This window comes from Neoarius graeffei, chromosome 5, assembly GCF_027579695.1.
Source record: "Neoarius graeffei isolate fNeoGra1 chromosome 5, fNeoGra1.pri, whole genome shotgun sequence".
NCBI lineage: Eukaryota > Metazoa > Chordata > Actinopteri > Siluriformes > Ariidae > Neoarius > Neoarius graeffei.
In genome coordinates, this window is record NC_083573.1 from 51,915,189 (window position 1) to 51,939,612 (window position 24,424).

Sequence of the window (24,424 nt, forward strand, 5' to 3'; positions counted from 1 at the left end):
CTCGAAAGCAGCCGATCAGAAGATGAGTCGTCGATGAACTTCAAAGAAATGACACGCTCACGTGACTATGCGGAAGGTGTGTTCATTGCGTCATAGTGCCCGTGTCAAGAGTTTCTTCAAAGAATTCGATGATTTCCCCGCGGTTGAGTGCTTTTCAGGATGAAAACACACACACACACACACACGGGGAGAACATGCAAACTCCGCACACACACAGAAAGAGAGAGAGAGAGAGAGAGAGATGGATGTGAAAATCCATTGTAGGTACAGACTTCGATGTAAAAAAAAAAGACAGTCATTAAATACAACATAAATAGTACAATTAGATGAATGACTTCCATATTATTCAGCCTATTATGGAACATACTTGATTATTCATTCATTCATTATCTGTAGCCGCTTTATCCTTCTACAGGGTCGCAGGCAAGCTGGAGCCTATCCCAGCTGACTACGGGTGAAGGGCGGGGTACACCCTGGACAAGTCGCCAGGTCATCACAGGGCTGACACATAGACACAGACAACCATTCACACTCACACCTACGGTCAATTTAGAGTCACCAGTTAACCTAACCTGCATGTCTTTGGACTGTGGGGGAAACCGGAGCACCCGGAGGAAACCCACGTGGACGCGGGGAGAACATGCAAACTCCGCACAGAAAGGCCCTCGCCGGCCCCGGGGCTCGAACCCAGGACCTTCTTGCTGTGAGGCGACAGCGCTAACCACTACACCACCGTGCCGCCCCCATACTTGATTAGTCTACTTAAATATTATCTTTGGCATATTTATATTTACCTGAGTGTAACTGAAAATTGAAATGGCACAAAGAAGATTGTTTACACCTAGACACATTGTTTACACCTAGACACAGACAACCATTCACACTCACATTCACACCTACGGTCAATTTAGAGTCACCAGTTAACCTAACCTGCATGTCTTTGGACTGTGGGGGAAACCAGAGCACCCGGAGGAAACCCACGCGGACACGGGGAGAACATACAGTGGTATGCAAAAGTTTGGGCACCCCTGATCAAAATTGCTGTTACTGTGAACAGTTAAGCAAGTTGAAGATGAAATGATCTCCAAAAGGCATAAAGTTAAAGATGACTCATTCCCTTTATATTTGAAGCAAAAACAATTTTTTTTATTTTCATCTTTTACATTTTCAAAATGACAAAAAAAGGAAAAGGGCCCGAAGCAAAAGTTTGGGAGCCCTGCATGGTTAGTACCTAGTAACACCCCCTTTGGCAAGTATCACAGCTTGTAAACACTTTTTGTAGCCAGCTAATAATCTTTCAGTTCTTACCTGGGGGATTTTCACACATTCGTCCTTGCAAAAGACTTACAATTCTACAAGTTTCTTGGGCTGTCTTGCATGCACTGCTCTTTTGAGATCTATCCACAGATTTTCGATGATGTTTAGGTCAGAGGACTGTGAGGACCAGGCCAAAACCTTCAGCTTGTGCCTCTTGAGGTATTCCATTGTAGATTTTGAGGTGTGTTTTGGATCATCGTCTTATTGTAGGACCCATCCTCTTTTTAACGTCAACTTTTTTACAGATGGTGTGATGTTTGCTTCCAGAATTTGCTGGTATTTATTCGAATCCATGCTTCCCTTGACCAATGAAATGTGCCCTGTGCCACTGGCTGCAACACAACCCCAAACCATGATCGATCCACACCCATGCTTCAGAGTTGGAGAGGGGTTCTTTTCCTGGCATTTGGCAACCCTTTTTTCTCCAAACATACCTTTGCACATTGTGGCCAAAAAGTTCTATTTTGATTTCGTCAGCCCACAGGACTTGTTTCCAAAATGCATCAAGTTTGCTTAGATGTTCATTTGCAAACTTCAGACACTGAATTTTGTGGCTAGGATGCAGGAAAGGTTTTCTTCTGATGACTCTCTCATGACGGTCGTATTCGTTCAGGTGTCGCTGCATAGTAGAACAGTGCACCACCACTCCAGGGTCTGCTAAATCTTTCTGAAGGTCTTTTGCAGTCAAACAGGGTTTTTATTTGCCTTTCTAGCAATCCAATGAGCAGTTCTTTCAGAAAGTTTTCTTCATCTTCCAGACCTCACCTTGATCTCCACTGTTTCTGTTAACTGCCATTTCTTAATAACATTACGATCTGAGGAAACAGCTACCTGAAAACACTTTGCTGTGTTCTTATAGCCTTCTCCTGCTTTGTGAGCATCAATTATTTTATTATTCAGAATGCGAGGGAGTTGCTTAGAGGAGCCCATGGCTGTAGATTTTAGGAACAAGTTTGAGGAGTCAGAGGATTTATACAGCTTTGAAATCTGCATCATCTGACCTTTCCTAATGAAGAATTTGAACAAGCCACAGCTCAATAAGCTAATTAAGGTCTGGAACCTTGGTAAAAGTTACCTGAGAACTCAAATGTATTGGGGTGCCCAAACTTTCGCATGGTGTTCCTTTTCTTTTTTCACTCTCCAATTGTACAAGACAAAAATAATACACAAATCTTGCAGAAAATGCTGAAAAGAAATTTGTCGTCTTTACCTTTATGCCTTTTGGTGATCAGTTCATCTTCTGCTCACTTAACTATTAACAGTAACAGACATTTTCAGTAAGGGTGCCCAAACTTTTGCGTGCCACTGTACAAACTCCACATAGAAAGGCTCCCATCAACCGCAGGGCTCGAACCCAGAACTTTCTTGCTGTGAGGTAACAGTGCTAAGCACTACACCACCGTACCATCGTCAGGGTTAATAGTAAACAATTACTGGACAAAAATGAACAAAAATATTGTGATTTGTTAGTGGTGAGCAAGCAATTAATTATTTGCTGTTGTCGAAGGCAGATGCAAATAATTGCTTGCAAGACACCAACAAATCACAACATTTTGTTCAACCTTCTCCAAAAATTGCTCTCTTATCATTCAAATTATTTTTATGCCATTTTGATTTTCTGAGCAAACTGCAAATAACTGTCTATAAATAACGGTCTGCTCATGCACAGTTAGTTCATACTTTTATCAACATGGCTCAGTTTCTTTGTTACCGTTTGACTTGCCGTGCAAACTTTATTATCATCTCATCTCATTATCTCTAGCCGCTTTATCCTTCTACAGGGTCGCAGGCAAGCTGGAGCCTATCCCAGCTGACTACGGGCGAAAGGCGGGGTACACCCTGGACAAGTCGCCAGGTCATCACAGGGCTGACACATAGACACAGACAACCATTCACACTCACATTCACACCTACGGTCAATTTAGAGTCACCAGTTAACCTAACCTGCATGTCTTTGGACTGTGGGGGAAACCGGAGTACCCGGAGGAAACCCACGCGGACACGGGGAGAACATGCAAACTCCACACAGAAAGGCCCTCGCCGGCCCCGGGGCTCGAACCCAGGACCTTCTTGCTGTGAGGCGACAGCGCTAACCACTACACCACCGTGCCGCCACTTTATTATCAGTATTTCAAAAAGTAATTTGGATGATAAAACAATTATTTAACTCAGTTTTCACAAAATATCATGATTTGTTAGTGTCTACCTTCTGCATCGGCAAATAATTAGTTGCTTGCTCGACACTAACCAGCCACGATATTTTGCTTAACCTTGTCCAATAATTGCTTATTGTCTTTACATGCTATTTTATTTCTGATTAATTTATTAGTCAACTATGTAGCAATCAGAGACTGATGTGTTCAGGCAAACAGTGTATCTGACTTAGTTTCAGATAAGAGATAAAAGTCAGTTTTCACACAAAAACATGACATTACTTTTTTTCATCAGTTGATAATATTCACTTTCAGTGCATTTTTACCACTGAGCTCTACATAAAATATTTGGATGGCTCATAGGCTCATCAGAGTGAAACCATCTGGCCGCCATGTTACAATGAAGGGGAGCACTAAAAAGATATCTAAGGAATGTGGGTAAAGGTGAGAAAATAAGAGGAGGCAATGAAAGGGGGCAGGAAATACTTTTCTTGGGGCAGATTTGATCGGATACGACGCTTTCACACACAAAACAAATACACGCGTTGTGAGTGGTAATATGCTGGCCAGATGGCTTCACTTGTCTCTACAGTGGGAAACGGGCTATAAGCTCAATGATTTTTATGTAGAGCTCAGTGATTTTGACACATTTCTTTGGATATTTTCCACCCCTGTATGTTCGTAATGCGTGATTTAGAAAGACAAATATGATGTGTAAATTAATTAAGTAAACCTTAAAACAATCATCTCAAATCAAACTGTCATTATTCGGTCTGCATAAATGAGTCGCTTAACACGCTGTGGATCCAAAAGATCCTGCAGAACCGACATTTTCCCTACTGCCAACTTCTTCTTCTTCTTTTATTGTTTTATGGCAGTTGGCAAACAGCTTTTAGGTGCATTACTGTCACCTTCTGGACTGGAAAGAAAGAAAGCACAACTTTATTCATCACACACTTGTGAAATTCCTCTCTGCATTTAACCCATCTGAAGCAGTGAACACACACATGCACACACACATGAGCAATGAGCACACACACATACCCAGAGTAGTGGGCAGCCATGCTAACAGTTGGGAGTTAGGTGCCTCACTCAAGGGCACCTCAGCCCAAGGCCGTCCCATATTAACCTAACTGCATGTCTTTGGACTGTGGGGGAAACCGGAGCACCCAGAGGAAACCCACGCAGACATAGGGAGAACATGCAAACTCCACACAGAAAGGCCCCCGCCAGCTGCTGGGCTCGAACCCAGAACCTTCTTACTGTGAAGCAACTGTGCTGCCCTTTTTTTTTTTTTTTGGAGCATGAACCAGAATGTTTACTACACTATTGTGCTAAATTCTCCTAATAATTCCTGTATCATTTAAAAACAGCCCTATATCCCACATTATCTGACCTCAACTGCAACGTCTCTCTGATACCTAGTGTCATATGATTCCTCTGAAGTGTCCTTGTAAGTGTCTGTCTCTCTTGTTGATATCTAGGACAATCCAACATCACATGCTCCACCGTTTCCTGTAGTCCACAATGTTCACATCTACCATTAACATGCTTATCCATTATGTTTAATGTACTGTTCAGACCAGTGTGACCAAACCTCATTCTTGATATTATGTCTTCCTCCTTTCTATTTCTATTGCTTCCTCTCATTTCTCCTACTTTCTTTTGAATGCTGTAGTAGTATCGACCCTTATTTTCCTGCCATTTCTTTCTTATTTCTCATCTCATCTCATTATCTCTAGCCGCTTTATCCTGTTCTACAGGGTCGCAGGCAAGCTGGAGCCTATCCCAGCTGACTACGGGCGAAAGGCGGGGTACACCCTGGACAAGTCGCCAGGTCATCACAGGGCTGCACATAGACACAGACAACCATTCACATTCACACCTTTTTTTAGGTGTTAATTTAGAGTCACCAGTTAACCTAACCTGCATGTCTTTGGACTGTGGGGGAAACCGGAGCACCCGGAGGAAACCCACGCAGACACGAGGAGAACATGCAAACTCCGCACAGAAAACGGGGCTCGAACCCGGACCTTCTTGCTGTGAGGCAACAGCACTAACCACTACACCACCGTGCCGCCCTTTCTTATTTCTGTTTTGATTATACTTTTAGCCTCAGCCTTACTATATTTTGCAACCATACTTATTTCTCTTTTTCTTGTTGCTCCTTTTGCATATTTATCTGCCAGCTCATTTCCCTCCACACCAATATGTGCAGGAATCCACATGAATTTAACTTCCACTCCTGCTCTTTTAATTCTGAATATTGTTAATGTCATGTACTATGTCTTGTCTTGTATTTGACTGCCTGTATTTAATACTTTTTAGTGCACTACTGGAATCAGAACCTATCAAAACTTTGGTTTTACTTCCTCTACTCAGCTTAGAGCAAGAAGAATAACAGTTCCCCTGTATATACTGCTAAATTATCACTAACCCTTTTATTCAACATGACATTTAGTTCTGGAATGATAAACGCTATTCCTACTCTGCTGTCCAATGTTTTAGATGCGTCTGTGAACACTTTTACATATTCTGGATAACCTTCTTTGATGTATTTACCAACTTCATTTTTGCTCATATCCCTACTGCTGTCCCTGGAAGGACCAATGAGAAAAGAAGTTGTGGTCACGTGGTTTCACGGAACCCACCGTGTTCTCGCTGAACACTTTATCGCGAGACTACGCGACTTCCTTTTCCCTTTTCCCTCTGAGTCCAAGATGGTAGGTAGCAGCTTTGGCTATTTTGAAACAGGCACTTTTAAAATCTGTATCCATCCGGATGTCTCTGTTGTCAAATTTTACGAGATTAGATTTAATCGAGTCACAAAGGTTTCCAAGGACGTGCTTTTGTTAAGAGTTTTGCTCGTTGGCAGTTATAACACTGTTATACACTAATATACCGAGTCAAGCGGCCCTCTTTCATAACTATACAAGCGTGTGTGTTGTGGCGCTTTTTGTTTCACATCAGTCCAGGTGTAACTGATTGATTCACTGTTTTAGTTAAATCAAATGAGCAAACAAAACTGAGTAAACACTATAAGCACTGTTTAGTTGGATTAAACGGGTGTACTTGTGTTGTAGCCGATGCTAGCTGCTAACTGCCCCGGTGTGAGCGGCACACCACGGACTGGCTCTGAGTGAATATACTGAAATATCAGAGCCGTACTGGGTCTATCATTCAGAATAAAATGGCTGAAATTACAATTTCAAATCTTAGTTAATTGTTTTTGCACCCATTTGTCTTGGCTAGCTGACTACTTCAGAACTAACTATGCTATGGTTCTACACAGTTATGCTAACTATGGCTAATATAACTCATTGACACGAATGGCCAGGAGTGTTCACAGAACGTGAACGCGGTGAGATGTTTATCCTCTTATGAAGTTTTTCGACACCCTGACTAACAAAATTTCAATGTCCATCTGTGACCACAGCAGTTGTTAAAATGTCAGTGTTTAATATAGTGGACTGCTGTTTCTGCAGGGAGTTGACATCAGACACAACAAGGACCGCAAGGTTCGCAGAAAGGAGCCCAAGAGCCAGGATATCTACCTGAGGCTCCTGGTCAAGGTGAGTAAAGGCCAATTTATGTTGACAACCCAGTCCTCGCAGATGGCGTCTGCGCAGACGCTCTGCACGCACCTCCCAAAAATTGTGACCACCGCAGACAGCCTCGCAGACGAGGGCTCCGATTGGTCCACTCTACATCCGCTGTACACGCACTTCCACTTCCCTATTTTCCCGGTTTGTTTTGTTTTCACGACCGCCATTTTTAAAAACACGAGCGAAGATGGAGCAGCACGAAGAGCGGTTGATCGAGGAAGTACGTACATCTATACGACTCCAGTTCTAGTCATTATAAGTAACTGGAGGATAAACACTCCATTAACCACACCCATCAGCTACTCCTAGCGATTTCGCGCCCCCTTGCGTTGTGGCGGTGAATAACATCGTGCACGCCTATTACTCCCCGCTCAACGATAAATTACAACTGTCTGCGAAAAGCTATCTGCGAAAGCCTTGTCGCAAGAGCATGCAGAGGCCTTAACTCGGAGGAGTTTTTATTTTTGCAGTGTCATATTTTATATCTAAAATATCAGTTTTTCCAAGAGTGCTTTCACATCCATGAGGGCCCGTTTACAAAATGCAGCTGAGTCATGGAATACAGATTCATGGAAAATAAAAAATATTGCACAAAGCACGGATCTTTTTATTCACGGATATGATATTCGTATAGGTAATCGTATGGGGCCGAGTAAAATTTAAGGATTAATTTCACGAGTGATTTTGAAGTTTTGAAAATTCGCAACGAGGGCAATTTCAAAACTTTTGAAATCACGAGTGAAATTAATCCTTAATTTTACGAGGAACCATACGATTACTTGTTTGTAATATACAGGGCCAAATTCATACTTCGGAAGCCATTCAAGTTCACAACATTTGTCATTCACGTTTTCTGAACCAATCAGGGCGCGAGACTATCTATCTTGCATGTTTGAATCAGTTTCTAAAGCGTCTTTCATCATGACATGGCAACACGACACGAGGATTTTGAAAGTGGTTTACAAAACTTTATTGGAACTTCTTTACAAAAGGTGATTGCTAATAGCAAAACGTGGCATTGCAGAGTCAGCCATTTTGTTGACAAAATTTGCTAATTTTTGTAACCGTAAGCAAGCAACAAACTAGCCAATAGCATTTCAGAAATATGGCGCCGTGTTAAGGAAAAAAGCCCTCCTTGATTGACCGATCAGAATTGAGTAATTTGGCCCAATGTATTTAATCGCAGAATCCCTTCTTTTGTATTTCTTTTGAAATTATAACATCTGTCTTAGAACTTTTTGACTTGCCCTTGTATTTTTATTATGAACTTTCAGTCCAAACACTTAATTGTTCTAGACTTCTTAATTTATTTTTTTTTTAACTGAGTTTACAATTCTGCCATCTCAGATGGAACCATTTCCTGCATCTTGTACAGTTAAGCATAAATCCATATTCTGGCATCCTACATGTGCAGTAAAGTATTTTGATGTTCCGCATCTTTTATCAAAAGACTCGTGGGCTTTTAGTATTGGCTTGACTTTATCTGGTGCGTCTACCTCCATCATGTAGCTACCATTGACCGATAACGTCACCGTGGAGACAGTCTTTGTGACGTCCATGTCGTCGTTCCGTAGACTCGTAGCAACGTTCATAAAATAAACCATCCGTAATACATCATCTGTGTGAAATCAGTAACCAATCCGTAAATCCAGTCTCTCACTGGGCTGCGACAGCTTGCGACAAATTGCGAACGTCATTCGCGAGAGAATTTCAAAAGTGTCTTGAAACATTCGCGGGGCTTCTCAATTTCCTCGCATGAGTCGCAAAGTGTCGCTCCTTCATCGCTGAAATTTTGAACTGTTCAAAAAATGTGTGCAACAAAATTTCTCTCAAAATAGCCGCAAATGCGTCGCCTGTGTCGCAAAGCCATCGCAAACCCTTCTCAAGTCAGTTTCCGTGAGACAGGCAGTGCGAGTTCAGCTAGTATCTCACTGGGCTGCGACAGCCTGCAACTAGTTGGAGAGACAACAATTGCGATAAAATATGTGAATATCAATTCAGTGTGATTCCAAGTGAAAATTGCTGCTAATTCGCATGTTTTATCGCAATTGTTGTGTCTCCAACTAGTCACAGGCTGTCGCAGCCAAGTGAGATACTGGCTTAATATACTTATTTATTTATTTCTGTAATATCTCAGAATATATCAGGCCATTCTGTGGCTGGGAAGTTATTTAATTTGAGGGGATTCTCGAGCAAATAATGTGCAGGAAATCACTTGCTTCAAGCAGACAGAGGAAGTCCATGTGTCCATGCGCGGGTTTACCTTGACCATGCACTGACAGTTAAATCATTCTGTCGCTAAACAAACGGCTGATCACATCAAGGTGCTCGCTGACCACCAATATTTATTAGTTTGGTCTTGTGCAACATAACATCATCTCGCTTTCCGTTACTGTAGTCGGTCTTTCACGTTTCATTCGCACACTCCATTTTTCTCTCCTGTTTCAAATTTGTATCCCACAATGCCTTGCATGAACAGGGAAAGCCCACCACGTGATGCATGACATAGTGTCTTGAATTGGGTCATAATAAAGCAGGAAAAAATGGTGGGGAATTTAGGGCCACGTGGTCCTAAATTCATTAATTGTTCTGTTAGAAAAAAAATAATAATTGGAAGTCCTATGATTCGAATTCAGTAGCTTTCGGTCCACTAAACAAAAATAATTGGGTTTCAGGGAAAATTCTTTTTATGACCTAAACTTGAAAAATTTGACAGGCCGTCTACCTTTTGAAATGCGTCTTGGACAATCGGACGACTTGTCTATCGTGTGTCTCCAAAGTGTCCAGCTGACCACCTGTGTTCAGGTTTTGTTACTACCTACATCACTTCTGCTAGGTCAAAGAGCCCTGTGCATAGCTGTATTAAAAATGTTAAACCTGTAACATACCTTCATTAATTTGTTACGCTCCAACCACATACATCACTGCTCCTCTCCCTCTTTTTCAGTGCTGGCACATTGTCGTAGAACCAACCTCCACGTCCTACATTAAGAACACATTCTCCTGTTATGTCCTTGTTGGGGACGCATCATGATGTTAACATTTTACACTACAAAAGACGTAGTCAAATCACCCAAGAAGCATTGTAATACCAAGTGTAAACAAGGTCTTAGTCCATTTGCTCAGTCCAGGTCACAGCACAATTGATGCTTTTGGTTTATTTATTTTGCTTGCCCATAAATAAACAAACCAAAAAAGTAGGAACAAAAACAAATATGGGTTGTGTAGGTCTGAAAACAAAGCTTAATTTACTAGTTAGAAATACGTTGATGGAAAAAGGTACTGCTTTGCCAAATGTGGGTCAGTCACCCAAATCCCCCAAACATGAAGCTTTAAGACAATTGTCCTTAAAAACATTATCACATTCACTAGCTTTCTTTTTGCTCGTCGTTCTAAATATCCAATACAGCTGTGTCCTTTGGCTCAGTTAAGCAGCTTGCATCTTCAGAAAAAAATGGCATGTTTGGGTCATGTGCTGCGGTTCAGTCAAATTATGATTAAATCGCTTTTTCACTGCAGTCAAAATGCACGCGATTTAGCTTGAAACCAGACTGAGACGACCTGACTCCGTAGGTATTAGACAGATTGTTTTGGCCCTGAGCACTAGTGCTGTTTTCTCACCTGCCTGAACAAACTGAACCACGGAGAAGACATGAGGGGTTCAGTTCAAATGGACTAAACACTGCTTATATGAAAGTGCCTTAAATCTTTATTTAGTAAGTTGACATGTTGTTTAGCATGTTATTCACGATCCCACTGTGATTGGGTGTTTTTTCTTTTTTTAAATTCTCTGACAGTTGTACAGGTTCCTGGTTCGCCGTTCAGATGCTCCCTTCAACAGGGTCATCCTGAGGAGACTCTTCATGAGCAAGTCCAACCGACCCCCTCTGGCTCTGTCCCGCCTGGTTAGTAACCCCACTACACGTCTGAGAAATAATACTGTTTCTGCTGAACAATTTGGGCAAAGGGTGTTAACACTCATTAGAAATGAATATAGCAAAACCCAGAGATGATGTCACTGTTATTTTGGCCTGCATTAATCATTTTGACTACACCAGTGGCACCATTTCTCAAGCCACCCACAGAAAACTTATTAGAAACCTGGCATTGAATAGGATTTTCACAGAAAATGGAAGCAGTCCTGGCTTTTGATATTAGACTTGTACAGTGTCAGTATTGCCAGTGTTGAAACAATAATTTTAAAAATAATCACGCGAAAACTTATTCCTCGTGAGTACCATACATAAGGGCTGCAGGCTTTTCCATAGTTAAAGGAAATGTACACACAATAAACGTTTCTGAATGTTTATGTTGAAATGTTTGTGATCTGCTTTAAAATGAGATTCTGATTGTTGGTGGGGTTTCGCTGACGTCATGGGGGACATTCTAGTACAGTGTTTAAGAGAAAAATGTCAAACATACGTCAGGTTTCACTTTTGTCTACTAAAAGGAAAGGGCATGAAGTACTCATCTCACTCACCATTTTCCAGTGCTGTTCAGTGTCTTATGGATCTGAAATCTGATGTAGGCTTAAAGGAGATACGCAGAACCTTTATTTTTAAATAAATTTCTGAGTAGATAGTATCTCCATCCTTGATTCTTGTATGCTGCATAAATGGGAATTTAAAAAAATATATAATTTTTGAGAGTTAAAATCGACCGCAAAGTTGGCATTCGAGCTGCCCCGCTGAGCCAGCCAGCCCTGAGTGCGTGACGTCACAGCGGGAACCGGTTTTAAGGCCGAGGCCTTTGACAGCTATAGACCAAAGTCATATAAATAAAAGTTTATGGTGAAAGTAAGAAATACCGTTACTGACTTGCTCAACTAAGACTGATTTGACTTCATTGATTGTGGGTTGACTCTCATTAAAACAGGATAGGTGTTATAACTTATGCAACATACATGTACATGCATGCATTTTCACTGATAAAACGTAAAAGGCTCATTAAATAATCAGATGAACTGAGACAATCACATTCTGAAGCGAATTAAATAATCTTATACTGGTAACTTAAATACACAATACAAGTTACATGTATTCATCTAAATGCAGGTAAACAACAAGTGTTGGTGTTTTTGTTGTTTTGTATCCAAATGAGAGTCGGAGCTTACCCGTCTGTTTTCGCTTCTTGAAGGCCGATCTTGTGGCCGATTGTTTTGAAACAATCTGACTTTCAGTTGTTTGTTCAGTTCTCCATTCATTCACTTCTTCCACGTAAGGACGAGATATTGCTGCTGGGGCAAGCAGATCCAACGGAGAAATCAGACGGCTGGTCTACTCATTCTCCATTGTCCAGTCTCCAGACATCACCGGTTTTAGCAACAACCGCGGGGAGGTCACTGCCCGAGCGATAATGTCGCGTCCTGTTCCGTCCCTGGTTTTACCAATAACCCTCGGCTCACACTCCAGGAGAACTGGTGCATCTGAACTTACTTTCCTTTTCTTATAGTTTTCTTTTCCTTTAATTGTTGGTACTGCACCCTCATTCAATACGGGCTTATAACCAACGCTCCTCAACAGATCAGAGGTCTCGTACGAGTCTTCAGTAAAATGTGCAGAGCAGAGGAGAGACCACTTTGTAGGCGCCCAATGTGCCCGTGAACTTCTCGCAAAATGCGTCCAAATCTTTGCAGTTTGAACATTCTTGGGCCATGAATGCAACGTAAATCCACCTTCTGTCATGTTGCTGTACCGGCCAGCAACACATCTACGTGGCATGGCGATAAATTAGCTCAAAATGGAAGGTTGAAGTTGCAGTCAGCTCTGTGTTTTAGTATAGCGGAAATGGCAATGAGACTGATAGACTTCCTGCTGTGACGTCACCGATGTCGAGGGCATTCACTCAGACCGCTACCTATATAAATCACTTTAACTGTAAAAATTACTATTAGATTTATTGTTGACGCTTGAAACTATTCCTGTGCCATTCTTGAAGTCTCAGGGCATTTATAAACAAAAAGTGAGGCCATGGTTCTGCATATCTCCTTTAATGACGACAAACGGGTAGTTCCAAAAAGCAGTGCAGCTATACAGCAAAAACCTGTATAGGACTCGTCTAGGCCAGTTGGAGATCCGAGTTCAAAAGCACAGTGGCGTTGATAATATTTGCATGAAAGGTGAAGTTTTTAAGACTAAATCAATCTTGAATTCCATTGCAGATCACATTTTTCGTTATAAAAGGTTTTACTTGACGTGCTGGTTAAAAACACTCAGGATAAGTTAAGAATGCACATTGTGGTTCACTTGTCAAGATGGTTTGCATCTCCTTCAAGAGCTATTACTCACATTTGCTTTTATTTACCAGATTTTAATGCAATATATTACCAGGTTTCAGCCCAAAGTGTTATAGTTTCAGTATCGCAGCCACTATGCTGGTCTTCACTGCGTGGCTTTTTTTGTTGAATGGTGTAATTTTTATTATTGTAACATGAGGGGGGTTGTGTGGGTGTTTTTTAATTTCATATGTATGTGTTGACAAACCATAGTTCAAGGGTGGAAACTTGTTTACATCAACAGGTTCCATCATATTCTTATGCCAGTTTGGATCAGAAGTGTCCTAAACCTTTGTGCTGAAGTAAAATTCTTTGTTTGTGAAATTTAAATAGAATTGATGAATGAGGAGTTGGTTTAAGTTTCTCCTTATTCTGAAATTCTAAGCATGTTTCTCATTCATAACTTGCTAAGAGAAAATGGTGTTCAAGGTCATCAAATTAACGATTAAAGTTTGCAGGTGCATCGGGGTACATTGCTTCCGCTGCACATTTTAAATGTCAATCCCAATAATCATTTATCCCAATAATCATGATCGGATTTTTCTTCTTCTTCTTCTATGCCTTGTACTTAGATCCGTAAAATGAAGCTTCAGGGCCGTGAAAACAAGACGGCTGTTGTTGTGGGAACCATCACTGATGATGTCAGGATTCAGAACATCCCCAAGCTGAAGGTGAGTGTTCGTTCAAGATGCTTGGTTTTGAATGTTATGCTGCTTTGTTCACAGCTGTGTACCTCATCACTGGACCTGGTGCCGAGTTTCTACCTGATTTGTGTATTATTTCGTCGCAGCTGTTTTTGAGGGGAGAAGAAAAGCAAAACTGCTGAACAGCTCTCGGTGAATTTTGTAGGCACGTCATGGAATGTCGATTGGTGTACTTCTCTCCTAGCCTGGGAAATCCCATGCTGCTTTGCACAATCGTTCCGATCTGAAAAGACAGCATGGAAACTATGGTCTAAAGGCTTGCCTGAGTTAGGGAGCCAATCAGAGAGTGGGGAGGGGTGGAAAGACGGTGACGCGTACTACTCGACAAACGGAAGCTTGTAGTTTATTTGGGACTGTTTACGGATCACATTTAACATGGCGGCGAGCAATACGAACCAAACTTTCGATCAAGCTTTAGACACTGTTCTGAATAGTTTAGAGCGAAAGTTTGTTTTAAAAAAAGAACAGCATTTGGCGTTACAGTCTTTCTTCGCCTCTTCGTCGCTCTAACTACGTCACTGGGTACAACTGCCATGATTGGCTATGGGCTACGTATACGCCAAATGATAGACATTCGCAACGTCCAATAAACGGCCGTTGACAATCGTAAACCACACCTCCCCTACGAGAAATTCAGTAGGCGGATTCCAGACCATATTTCACTTGTGATATGGTCTGGTGTTAACCAGACTACTTCTCTCCCACTGTCCTAGGCATCTAAATAATCTCTTGTGATCGCCATCAAATAATAAACATCTAATTTACTGTTTACTGACCTCTCAATCAACTGACTGGATCAATCAGATACTGTCAACCCTAAAACACTAGTTCAGCTGCATCGTAGAATAAAAACAACAGGGAAAACTGAGTGTATTATTATTATTGTCTTATTTAGTGTGCCACTCAGGGAGAGGGAGGTGCCTGTAAATTTTGATGGGGCTCGGACCTTTGGTGGCGAGTTATGAATTTTTAAATTCCAGCACACGCGAGCGGCTGGAGCCAGGATGCGTGCTGAAGTTTTCTGCAAGCCACACTCGCTCCTGATGTCGGATTGGGCTGTGCCTGGACTCATTCAAAAGGTCTTGGGGAGAGGGATGTGCCTGTGATGTTTGGCGGGGCTGGGACTTTGGGTTGGCCGAGTTATGAATTTTTAAAGGTTGGCTTGAGCCAGGGCTTGTATTAAAATTTTCATTGAGCAGTGCTCATGCGGGGGCGAATACAGGGCTGAGTGGGGTCGTGCTGGTCCGAAATGGATTGGGGAGATGGAGGTGCCTGTAAACTTCAGTGGCTGAGTTATGAATTTTTAAATCCCCGCGCGTGCAAGCGGCTGGAGCTAGGGCTTGTGCTAAAGCTTTCTGCGATCCGGGCTCGCTCCTGAAGTCGAATCGGGCCGTCCGTGTGCTGCTTCGAAAGGGCTCGGGGAGAGGGAGGTGCCTGTAAAGTTTGGCAGGGCTAGGACTTTGGGTGGCAGAGTTATGAATTTTTCTCATTCATGCCCGTGGCAGCCCCCGTTTCACAGGCCGTGTTACGACATAATGTATTCGCCCAGTGTAATGTTTAGAAGAAAATTACAAGTAGATTGGACCCATATCTTTAGAATTTTTCATGGGCCATCTGGGTTGATGCTTTTGAAATACAGACTGACAAATGCAAAAATTTCCAGTAAATTTCTGCTGGTCCGGCCTTATTTCCCCACACTGAATAATCATAATAGGGAATCAGTCTTCTTGTCAAAATGTATTAATTTGAGTTTATGTGCTATTTAATTGCCCAGAATTAAATATTGTATTACTTTCGTTGCATTTTTATCCCCTGCTGGCCGAAAGGCCTGAAGGGGAATTCTGTCATGGCGATGTCCATTTGTCCATCCCAGGAAGCTTCTGAAATCAACTCCTCTCACAGTTTTTGGAGGAATTTCACGAAACTTGACAGGATTCTTTGTTATATGTCAGTAATACACATATTGTAACTTTTGTTCAATTCAGTCGCATCTTACCAGAGTGGAGGCATAGTTGCCAGCGGGGGCCGTTGTGCTCTCGGAGCACTCTTGTTCTTCTATGATTTGCTCATGTTGTGTTTAATCTGTTTATTAGGCTTTGTTTGCTGGTTGTTTAATTGGTTATTTGGCAGCGTTTAACAAATGTAGTCACAGAAGTGCTCACTCTGTCACGTTTGTTCAGGTGTGTGCTTTGAGGGTGACAGCAGGAGCTCGTAGGAGGATCCTGAAGTCTGGTGGCCAGATCATGACCTTTGATCAGCTAGCTCTAGCTGCCCCCAGAGGACAGGGCACTGTGCTACTGTCGGGTAAGTAAGGATATGTTTAAACAGCCGGGTAGATCTGATTTTCACATCAGAAGTGAGTGCTGCACATTACAAATAACTGCTCTGATTGACAGAGTAACTGTGCAGGTGTGTTTGTTTTCCAGACACAACATAGAAGAAGGGAGTTTAATATAATGATTCATTTGAATATGATTATGCTCTATAATACAGAAGTTATTACAGTACAGATATTCATATTCTGAAATTTGTTCCAATAGACTTATCAATTGATAGTTTACATAAAGCCAATGTGCCGTTCCACAATCCGCAGAAACCACTAACAAAAACTGAAGAGGGAGGCATTCATCATCAGTCGTCATTTTTTCCTCGTTGGGCTCGTTTCCGACCTACATTACTGCTGCTTACATTGCAGACACGACAGCTGAGAGATTCTCAACAGCTATTGTATGGAGTTTGCTTACTGATGGGTTTTTGTTTGACTGGTTCCAAATGTAATTGAGAAACTCGCACCAAATAAAAAAAAAATAAATAAAATAAAAAAACATGAAATCTAATTTGAGAGTTGAATCAGCGTGGAACGTCCTGTAATCTGAATTTAATCGGGCATGAAACACATTTTGCTTGATTCTGATGTGCGAGTCAGATTTCATGCAGGGTTTCTTTTTGCTGTTCAGATTACAGAGAAGTCTTTCCTCCTCAAATAAATGTTGGTCTCTTTCTAAGCTTCCTGTTTGAACATCTTTTGAGTTTTAAAAATCTTGGACACTTGTGAGTGTGCTGTAGGTTTGATGTGCAGTTGCCTTGGCACATTAAAAACTACCGGAAGACGGTGCTTTTTGTGAAATTCTATGTTAGAGCATGTTCTTGAACCCTAATTTCTGTCGTCATGGTTTGTTTCTGAAGGACCCCGCAAGGCCAGGGAGGTGTATAGGCACTTTGGAAAAGCCCCTGGAACTCCCCACAGCCACACCAAGTAAGAATATGCCTTTTTTTGTTATTTAATTATTATTATTTGACCATCACTTAGACTTTTACAGATTTAACAAATTAAACATTTAACAGAACAAGGTTATAAGCTTCAGTTAAAATGAATATAAATTCCTTGTGCAGTAATATTTACCCTTTTTAATTTTTGTAATTCTGTTAGAATACTAATAAACCTGCTGCTATACTCTAGTGGTTGAGCCTTTACTCGATGTCTTGGCCTCTGGAGCATATCTATACATCAACACTGCAGTGAGACTGAAAGTGCATTACTCTTGAATGATATTTAATTGGATTGCTTTTCCCACAGGCCCTACGTTCGTTCTAAAGGCAGGAAGTTTGAGCGTGCTCGTGGTCGCAGACCCCGCTGTGGCTACAAGAATTAAAGCTGTGTCTTTGTTTTGTATTCATCATCACAATGCAAATAAAGATGGGCTGTTCAACCCAAGGAGCTTCTGTGACATTTTCATTTTTATACTGAGCAATATGAAGGCAGTTTGAATCATCAATGTTTAACCACCCTTTAATGAGACCTTTATTATTCACGTTCTTATCAAACCAAGAGAATCATGTGGTCAGATTTACTGGACAAGATAAGTTCTAATGTGTGTTTAGATGCATCATTAACCGCTCGTGACTAAAATTGCTCCGTGTTTAGGGTTCAACGAAGTGGTGCACCTTTACATTTGCACCTTTTTATTTTTTAATGATTTATTTTATTGAAGGCAATTAAGTAGATTATGGAATAATTTGTGAATCATTTTAAAATTTGCAGATGATTCTGTAATTGTTGGTCTCTTGAATTCCCTTGAGGATGAACATGGGCCGGTTATTGACAACTTTGTGTCCTGGTGCAATGATGCTTTTTTTGTACCTGAACATTAGTAAAACTAAAGATATGTCTATAGACTTTAGACGTCATACCCCTGTTTTTAAGCACAGTGTCATAAATGGCCAAGTCGTTGAAGTTGTGTCATCTTACAAGTATCTAGGCACCTTGATTGATGACCGACTTAAATTTGATCTGAATACCACTGCCCTGTGCAAGAAAGGGCAGCAGAGACTTTCTGCACTTCGAAAGCTAGCTAATAAGTTTCAGGTTGACAAAACACTGATGACGCTGTTTTATAAAGCTTTTATCGAGTCAATTCTTACATTTTCCATTATCTGTTGGTATGGAAATGTTACCATCAGAGAGAAAAATGCACTTTTAAAAATTGTGAATGTAGCTAGTAAGATAGTGGGTGTGAAGTTTGATAGTCTGAGTATTTTAATAAGCAGGTGTTGAACAAAGCCATTCAAATATATGAAGACCCAGGCCATCCATTGTACAATGAATACATTTTTTTGCCATCTGGCTTACGCCTTAAAACTCCAATGGCCTTCAAGCAGAGGTATAAAAATTTTTATTCCTTTGTCTATTCAAATACTGAATACACAAACTAGGAAAAGATAGCTTTTTTTCATTGTAGCCTTTGTCCTCACCTGTATTCTGTATGTTTTTATATATCCTCATTTATTTGTTGAATTTTTTATTTTTTACTTATTTTATTTTATAGTGTTATGTGGTGGTGGTGTGTGTGTGTGACTCTGTTTGCAACCAAATTGCCCATTTGGGACAAAGAAATCAATTGAGCTGAGCTGAACTGAAGGTGTTGATAGCCCTGCAGAAATTTGATGCATTTTGCACGGTGTTAAATCATGTAGCTCTTGCATCATGCACTACCACATTAAATGGAAAATGGAGAGATGTAACTGGTATTCATAGTTCTTTTTTTATTTTTATTGCCATACGATATCTATAACCAAAGTTTCAGTATTAATGTAAGAAGCAGCTGAACTAACGTCAGTGGAAACTACATGCTAAGTGTAAAGCAGCTGTGGCTATTTTGTTTTGTTTTTTTGAAAGATGTTCTGGCTTTGGAAGTGCAGTAGTGATTGGGGGGGAGGGTCTTTTTCCAAAACACTGAGCAGATGATATTTTTAAATGCACTTTTGCAGTTTGCTCAGAAGTAAATATGGTCTTGTATTCACTGATGACTTTCAGAGCAGTCATGTGTGAAGTTGTAACTGTCTGGACAGCTAAATTATTGCATGGAATTTGTAATGACATCCAGATTTACTAGCTTGTAAAATAGTTTATATGCACACAACAAGCATTAAACTAAATCTTTTTTTTTTTAATTATTATTTATTTATTTAGTCCACTTGACTCAGATACAGTATGTCAAATCAATCAAAGTCCTTCCCACACCATGTGGCGCATAGGGCGGCGCCGATCTCCGTTTCCATAGCCCTCGGCCTCTCGCCTATTACATAGCTAGGGTTACAGTGGGGGGGGGCTAGTCCTCTGGTAACTGCAAGAGTTTGACTCCCCACTCGCATCTGTATTGCAGCGTGCCTTGCCAGACGGCAGTAGGTACCATTTTTATGATGGCCTTTGGTATGACCCAACCGTGAGTAGAACTTGCGATCTCCCAAGCGAGAGCCAGACACACTAACCATTAGGCCAACTCACGGTCCAGATACTGTGATTGAGTATTATTGATAAATATTCCGATTTAAGCCGTTATCTTCTCAAGCTGATAAGCAGCTTTAATTTCTCAGTGACTTCTTTCAAAATTGGTCTCTCTAATTTTCCTCTTACTGCTCACTTGTATGTACTTGTTCTTTGGTAAAATTATGTACATATTTAATGTCAGATTAATGAGCATCAGGATTACAGCTCCGGATTCTGAATGCGTGCCATTCAAAATTGTCAGGCTTCCTAAGAATGCTTGTGCAGTAGATTCCTACACCAATGAACCATACTTTGTTTTACTGTCATGCAATTTTTTTTCTCAAGAAATAATTAACATAAACTATGTACATGATGCACATTGTCTTATTTTTCTGAAAATGCTCCTCCTAAACATACCATGACGTTTCAAGTAGAGAAATGGCTCAGAGCTGAGAGCAGCCCAAAATCCTCAGCAATGCCAGTCATCTCTTTCAGTGGAAAACATGTTGGTGAATATTTCAAACAACTTTGTCAAAACATTGTGGAAAATTTCAGTGTGGGCCCTTTCAGTTACTCTTTTTATAGAATTCATATTTATCGTAAAGTTTATTTTATACCTTTGTTAATATTTGGTTAAAGATGTGAAACAGTGGAACAAGATCTTTCTGAAAGAACGTGTTTACAATCCAGAAAGTCTTTATGGTTTTATTTAAATGTCATGATAGAATAGGTGAAGACTGAGTATAGAAAAATGTATTTGAAAGTAAATGTGTATAAAAAGCAATGATTATATAAAATGACAGGTTAATGCAGCATAAAATGATTGTTATAGGAACCATACTAAATTTATTAAACCATACAAATTTGAACTGCTTACTGAAGAATGCACACTTTACAGAGCTGAATATTTTAACCATTTTAATATACAAAAATTGTTTCTTTGTTCTGTGGGGTTTTTTTTTTTCCTCATGCAGGACTGAGTGATGAATTGAAATGGGTGTATAAAAACACAAACCACAAAAATGTAGTGAGTTCCCAGGATGAAGTGTGAGAACCAGCGATGCAGTATATCGAAACAAATCCTACCCCTGTGTTATTATGCAGGTGTTTTACATGCGAATTAGAGGTGAAGTGGTTTTGCGAAGTGTTAGAAACTAAACTGACTTTGATGTCTGTTGTAAGTATTCCACTGTAAGACACATTTTTGGTTCTTCATAATTCAGTGTCTGAGCTGTGGTTTTATTTACAGTATTCTCCATAATGCAGCATTCAGGGTTGTGTTTTGTTTTTGGTAATTGTCATGTATGTACTGTATGAAGTTAGTAGTTTTCTTTCTCAGATGTTGCTATATAAGTTTCTAAACATCTTATATACATTTTTCTTTAGCTTTTAAAATTCTGATATAAATTGTGTTTAAGAAGACTCGGGGGGGGGGGGGGGGGGAGCACTGATGCTAGGCACATTCAGGCCTCAGCATTTTGTAAACAAAGTACAGTAATGAGGCCACTTTTGGTAAGTGCTTCATAAAACTTGCTGAGCAACCTGGAAAATCATATCTCAGCAAAAGCACACGCGCACAGTAAGCATGTAATTCTTATCTGTTGGTCTAAGACGAGTTGCATCCACTGACTCATTTTTCTCTTGGGCTAGCAGAAAGTAGTGAATTGACTGCTGATGATTTACAGTGCCTGGCAAAAGTATTCATACCCCTTGAACTTTTTCACATTTTTCCACCTTACAACCACGAACTTAAAATTTTTTTATTGAGATTTTATGTGACAGACCAACACAGAGTAGCACATAATTGTGAAGTGAAACGAAAATGATAAATGGTCTTCAAAATTTTAAACAAATAAAAATCTGAAAAATGTGGTGTGCATTAGTATTCAGCCCCCTGTCCTCTGATACCTCTAAATACAATCCAGTGCAATAAGTTGCCTTCAGAAGTCATCTAATTAGTTAATAGAGTCCTACTGTGTGTAATTTACTCTCAGCATAAATACACTTGTTCTGTGAAGGCCTCAGTGGTTTGTTAGAGAACACTGAAGAACAAACAGCATCATGAAGACCAAAGAACTCACCAGACAGGTCAGGGATAAAGTTCTGGAGAAGTTTAAAGCAGGGTTAGGTTATACAAAAAAATATCCCAAGCTCTGAACATCTCAAGAAGCACTGTTCAATCCATCATTCAAAAATGGAAAAAGTATGGCACAACTGCAAACCTACCAAGACATGGCCGTCCACCTAAACTGACAGAGCGAGCAACGAGAGCACTGGTCAGAGAAGCAGCCAAGAGGCCCATGATCACTCTGGAGGAGCTGCAGAAATCCACAGCTCAGGTGGGAGAATCTGTGCACAGGACAACTATAAGTCGTACACTCCACAAATCTGGCCTTTTTGAAAGAGTGGCAAGAAGAAAGCCATTGTTGAAAGACAGGCATAAGAAGCCATATAGGGGACACAGCAAACGTGGAAGAAGGTGCATTGGTCAGATGAGACCAAAGTTGAACTTTTTGGCCTAAATGCAAAGGGCTATGTGTGGCAGAAAACTAACACTGCTCATCACCCTGCACACAATATCCCCACTGTGAAACATGGTGGTGGCAGCATCATGCTATGGGGATGCTTTTCTTCAGCAGGGACAGGGAAGCTGGTCAGAGTTGATGGGAAGATGGATGGAGCTAAATACAGGGCAATCCTGGAAGAAAACCTGTTGGAGGCTGCAAAAGACTTGAGACTGGGAAGGAGATTCACCTTCCAGCAAGACAATGACCCTAAACATACAGCCAGAGCTACAATGGAATGGTTTAGATCAAAGAATATTCATGTGTTAGAATGGCCCAGTCAAAGTCCAGACCTAAATCCCATTGAGCATCTGTGGCAAGACTTGAAAATTGCTGTTCACAGACACTCTCCATCCAATCTGACTGAGCTTGAGCTATTTTGCAAAGAAGAATGGGCAGAAAATTCAGTGTCTAGATGTGCAAAGCTGGTAGAGACATACCACAAAAGACTTGCAGCTGTAATTGCAGCAAAAGGTGGCTCTACAAAGTATTGACGCAGGGGGGCTGAATACTAATGCACATCACATTTTTCGGATTTTTATTTGTTTAAAATTTTGAAGACCATTTATCATTTTCGTTTCACTTCACAATTATGTGCTACTCTGTGTTGGTCTATCACATAAAATCTCAATAAAAAACTTTTAAGTTCGTGGTTGTAAGGAGGAAAAATGTGAAAAAGTTCAAGGGGTATGAATACTTTTTCAAGGCACTGTACTTGAACTTGACATGATTAATTAATGGTTCCATGACATCCTCAGTGGTTCTACTTGCAACTTGGAAGCCTCTCTGACAAGCCACCGTTGCCACAGGCTTGCTCATTGGGGATAGATTAGGGATAAATTAGCTCATGTTTTCCCATCTCATCTCATCTCATCTCATTATCTCTAGCCGCTTTATCCTGTTCTACAGGGTCGCAGGCAAGCTGGAGCCTATCCCAGCTGACTACGGGCGAAAGGCGGGGTACACCCTGGACAAGTCGCCAGGTCATCACAGGGCTGACACATAGACACAGACAACCATTCACACTCACATTCACACCTACGGTCAATTTAGAGTCACCAGTTAACCTAACCTGCATGTCTTTGGACTGTGGGGGAAACCGGAGCACCCGGAGGAAACCCACGCGGACACGGGGAGAACATGCAAACTCCACACAGAAAGGCCCTCGCCGGCCACGGGGCTCGAACCCGGACCTTCTTGCTGTGAGGCGACAGCGCTAACCACTACACCACCGTGCCGCCCTGCTCATGTTTTAAGTCATTCAAATTCTGTAAAGCTGCTTTGCGACAATGTTTATTGTAAAAAGCGCTATACAAATAAACTTGACTTGACAAGCAAACACTCATGTATGTTTAAGGCTTCTTCCAGAGTGACAAACTAAAAAAAAAAACTTAAGGTTTCTAAATGGAATTTTCTAACTTTGGGGCTTTAGACGACTTTATTTGTCCCATGTACACAAGCACAGCAAAATTCCTCCTCTGCATTTAACCCATCTGAAGCAGTGAACATGCACATACCCAGAGCAGTGGGCAGCTATGCTATATCTGGGCAGCAGTTTGGGGGTTAGGTGCCCTTACGCAAAGGCTCTTCAGCCATGATACAGAGGGAGGAGAAAGTGCTTTTCATTCACTCAACTCTCCTCATATTTTTCTTATTATTATACACCCATCACCACCACTACAAACAACATTTGGGGGGTATATACAGTGGTGCTTGAAAGTTTGTGAACCCTTTAGAATTTTCTATATTTCTGCATAAATATGACCTCAACCATCATCAGATTTTCACACAAGTCCTAAAAGTAGATAAAGAGAACCCAGTTAAACAAATGAGACAAAAATATTATACTTGGTCATTTATTTATTGAGGAAAATGATCCAATATTACATATCTGTGAGTGGCAAAAGTATGTGAACCTTTGCTTTCAGTATCTGGTGTGACCCCCTTGTGCAGCAATAACTGCAACTAAACATTTCCAGTAACTGTTGATCAGTCCTGCACACCGGCTTGAAGGAATGTTAGCCCATTCCTCCATACAGA

The 24,424-nt window shown here is 40.9% G+C and overlaps 1 protein-coding gene across 1 annotated transcript; it reads left to right on the plus strand.

Annotated features, from left to right (window-relative positions):
- Positions 1–6,107: 6,107 nt before the first annotated feature.
- On the plus strand, positions 6,108–17,768 carry rpl18 (ribosomal protein L18). Its single transcript, XM_060921959.1, has 7 exons — positions 6,108–6,193; positions 6,956–7,042; positions 10,873–10,980; positions 13,922–14,020; positions 16,234–16,357; positions 17,240–17,309; positions 17,631–17,768. The coding sequence occupies exons 1-7, from the start codon at positions 6,191–6,193 to the stop codon at positions 17,704–17,706; spliced, it is 567 nt and encodes a 188-aa protein (XP_060777942.1). The 5' UTR covers positions 6,108–6,190; the 3' UTR covers positions 17,707–17,768.
- Positions 17,769–24,424: the final 6,656 nt, after the last annotated feature.

Excerpts from the sequence above, each read along its gene's own strand:
- rpl18 (XM_060921959.1), top strand. Across the intron at positions 7,043-10,872 it reads ACCTGAGGCTCCTGGTCAAG|TTGTACAGGTTCCTGGTTCG; the intron begins GTGAGTAAAGGC and ends ATTCTCTGACAG. Across the intron at positions 10,981-13,921 it reads CTCTGGCTCTGTCCCGCCTG|ATCCGTAAAATGAAGCTTCA; the intron begins GTTAGTAACCCC and ends CCTTGTACTTAG.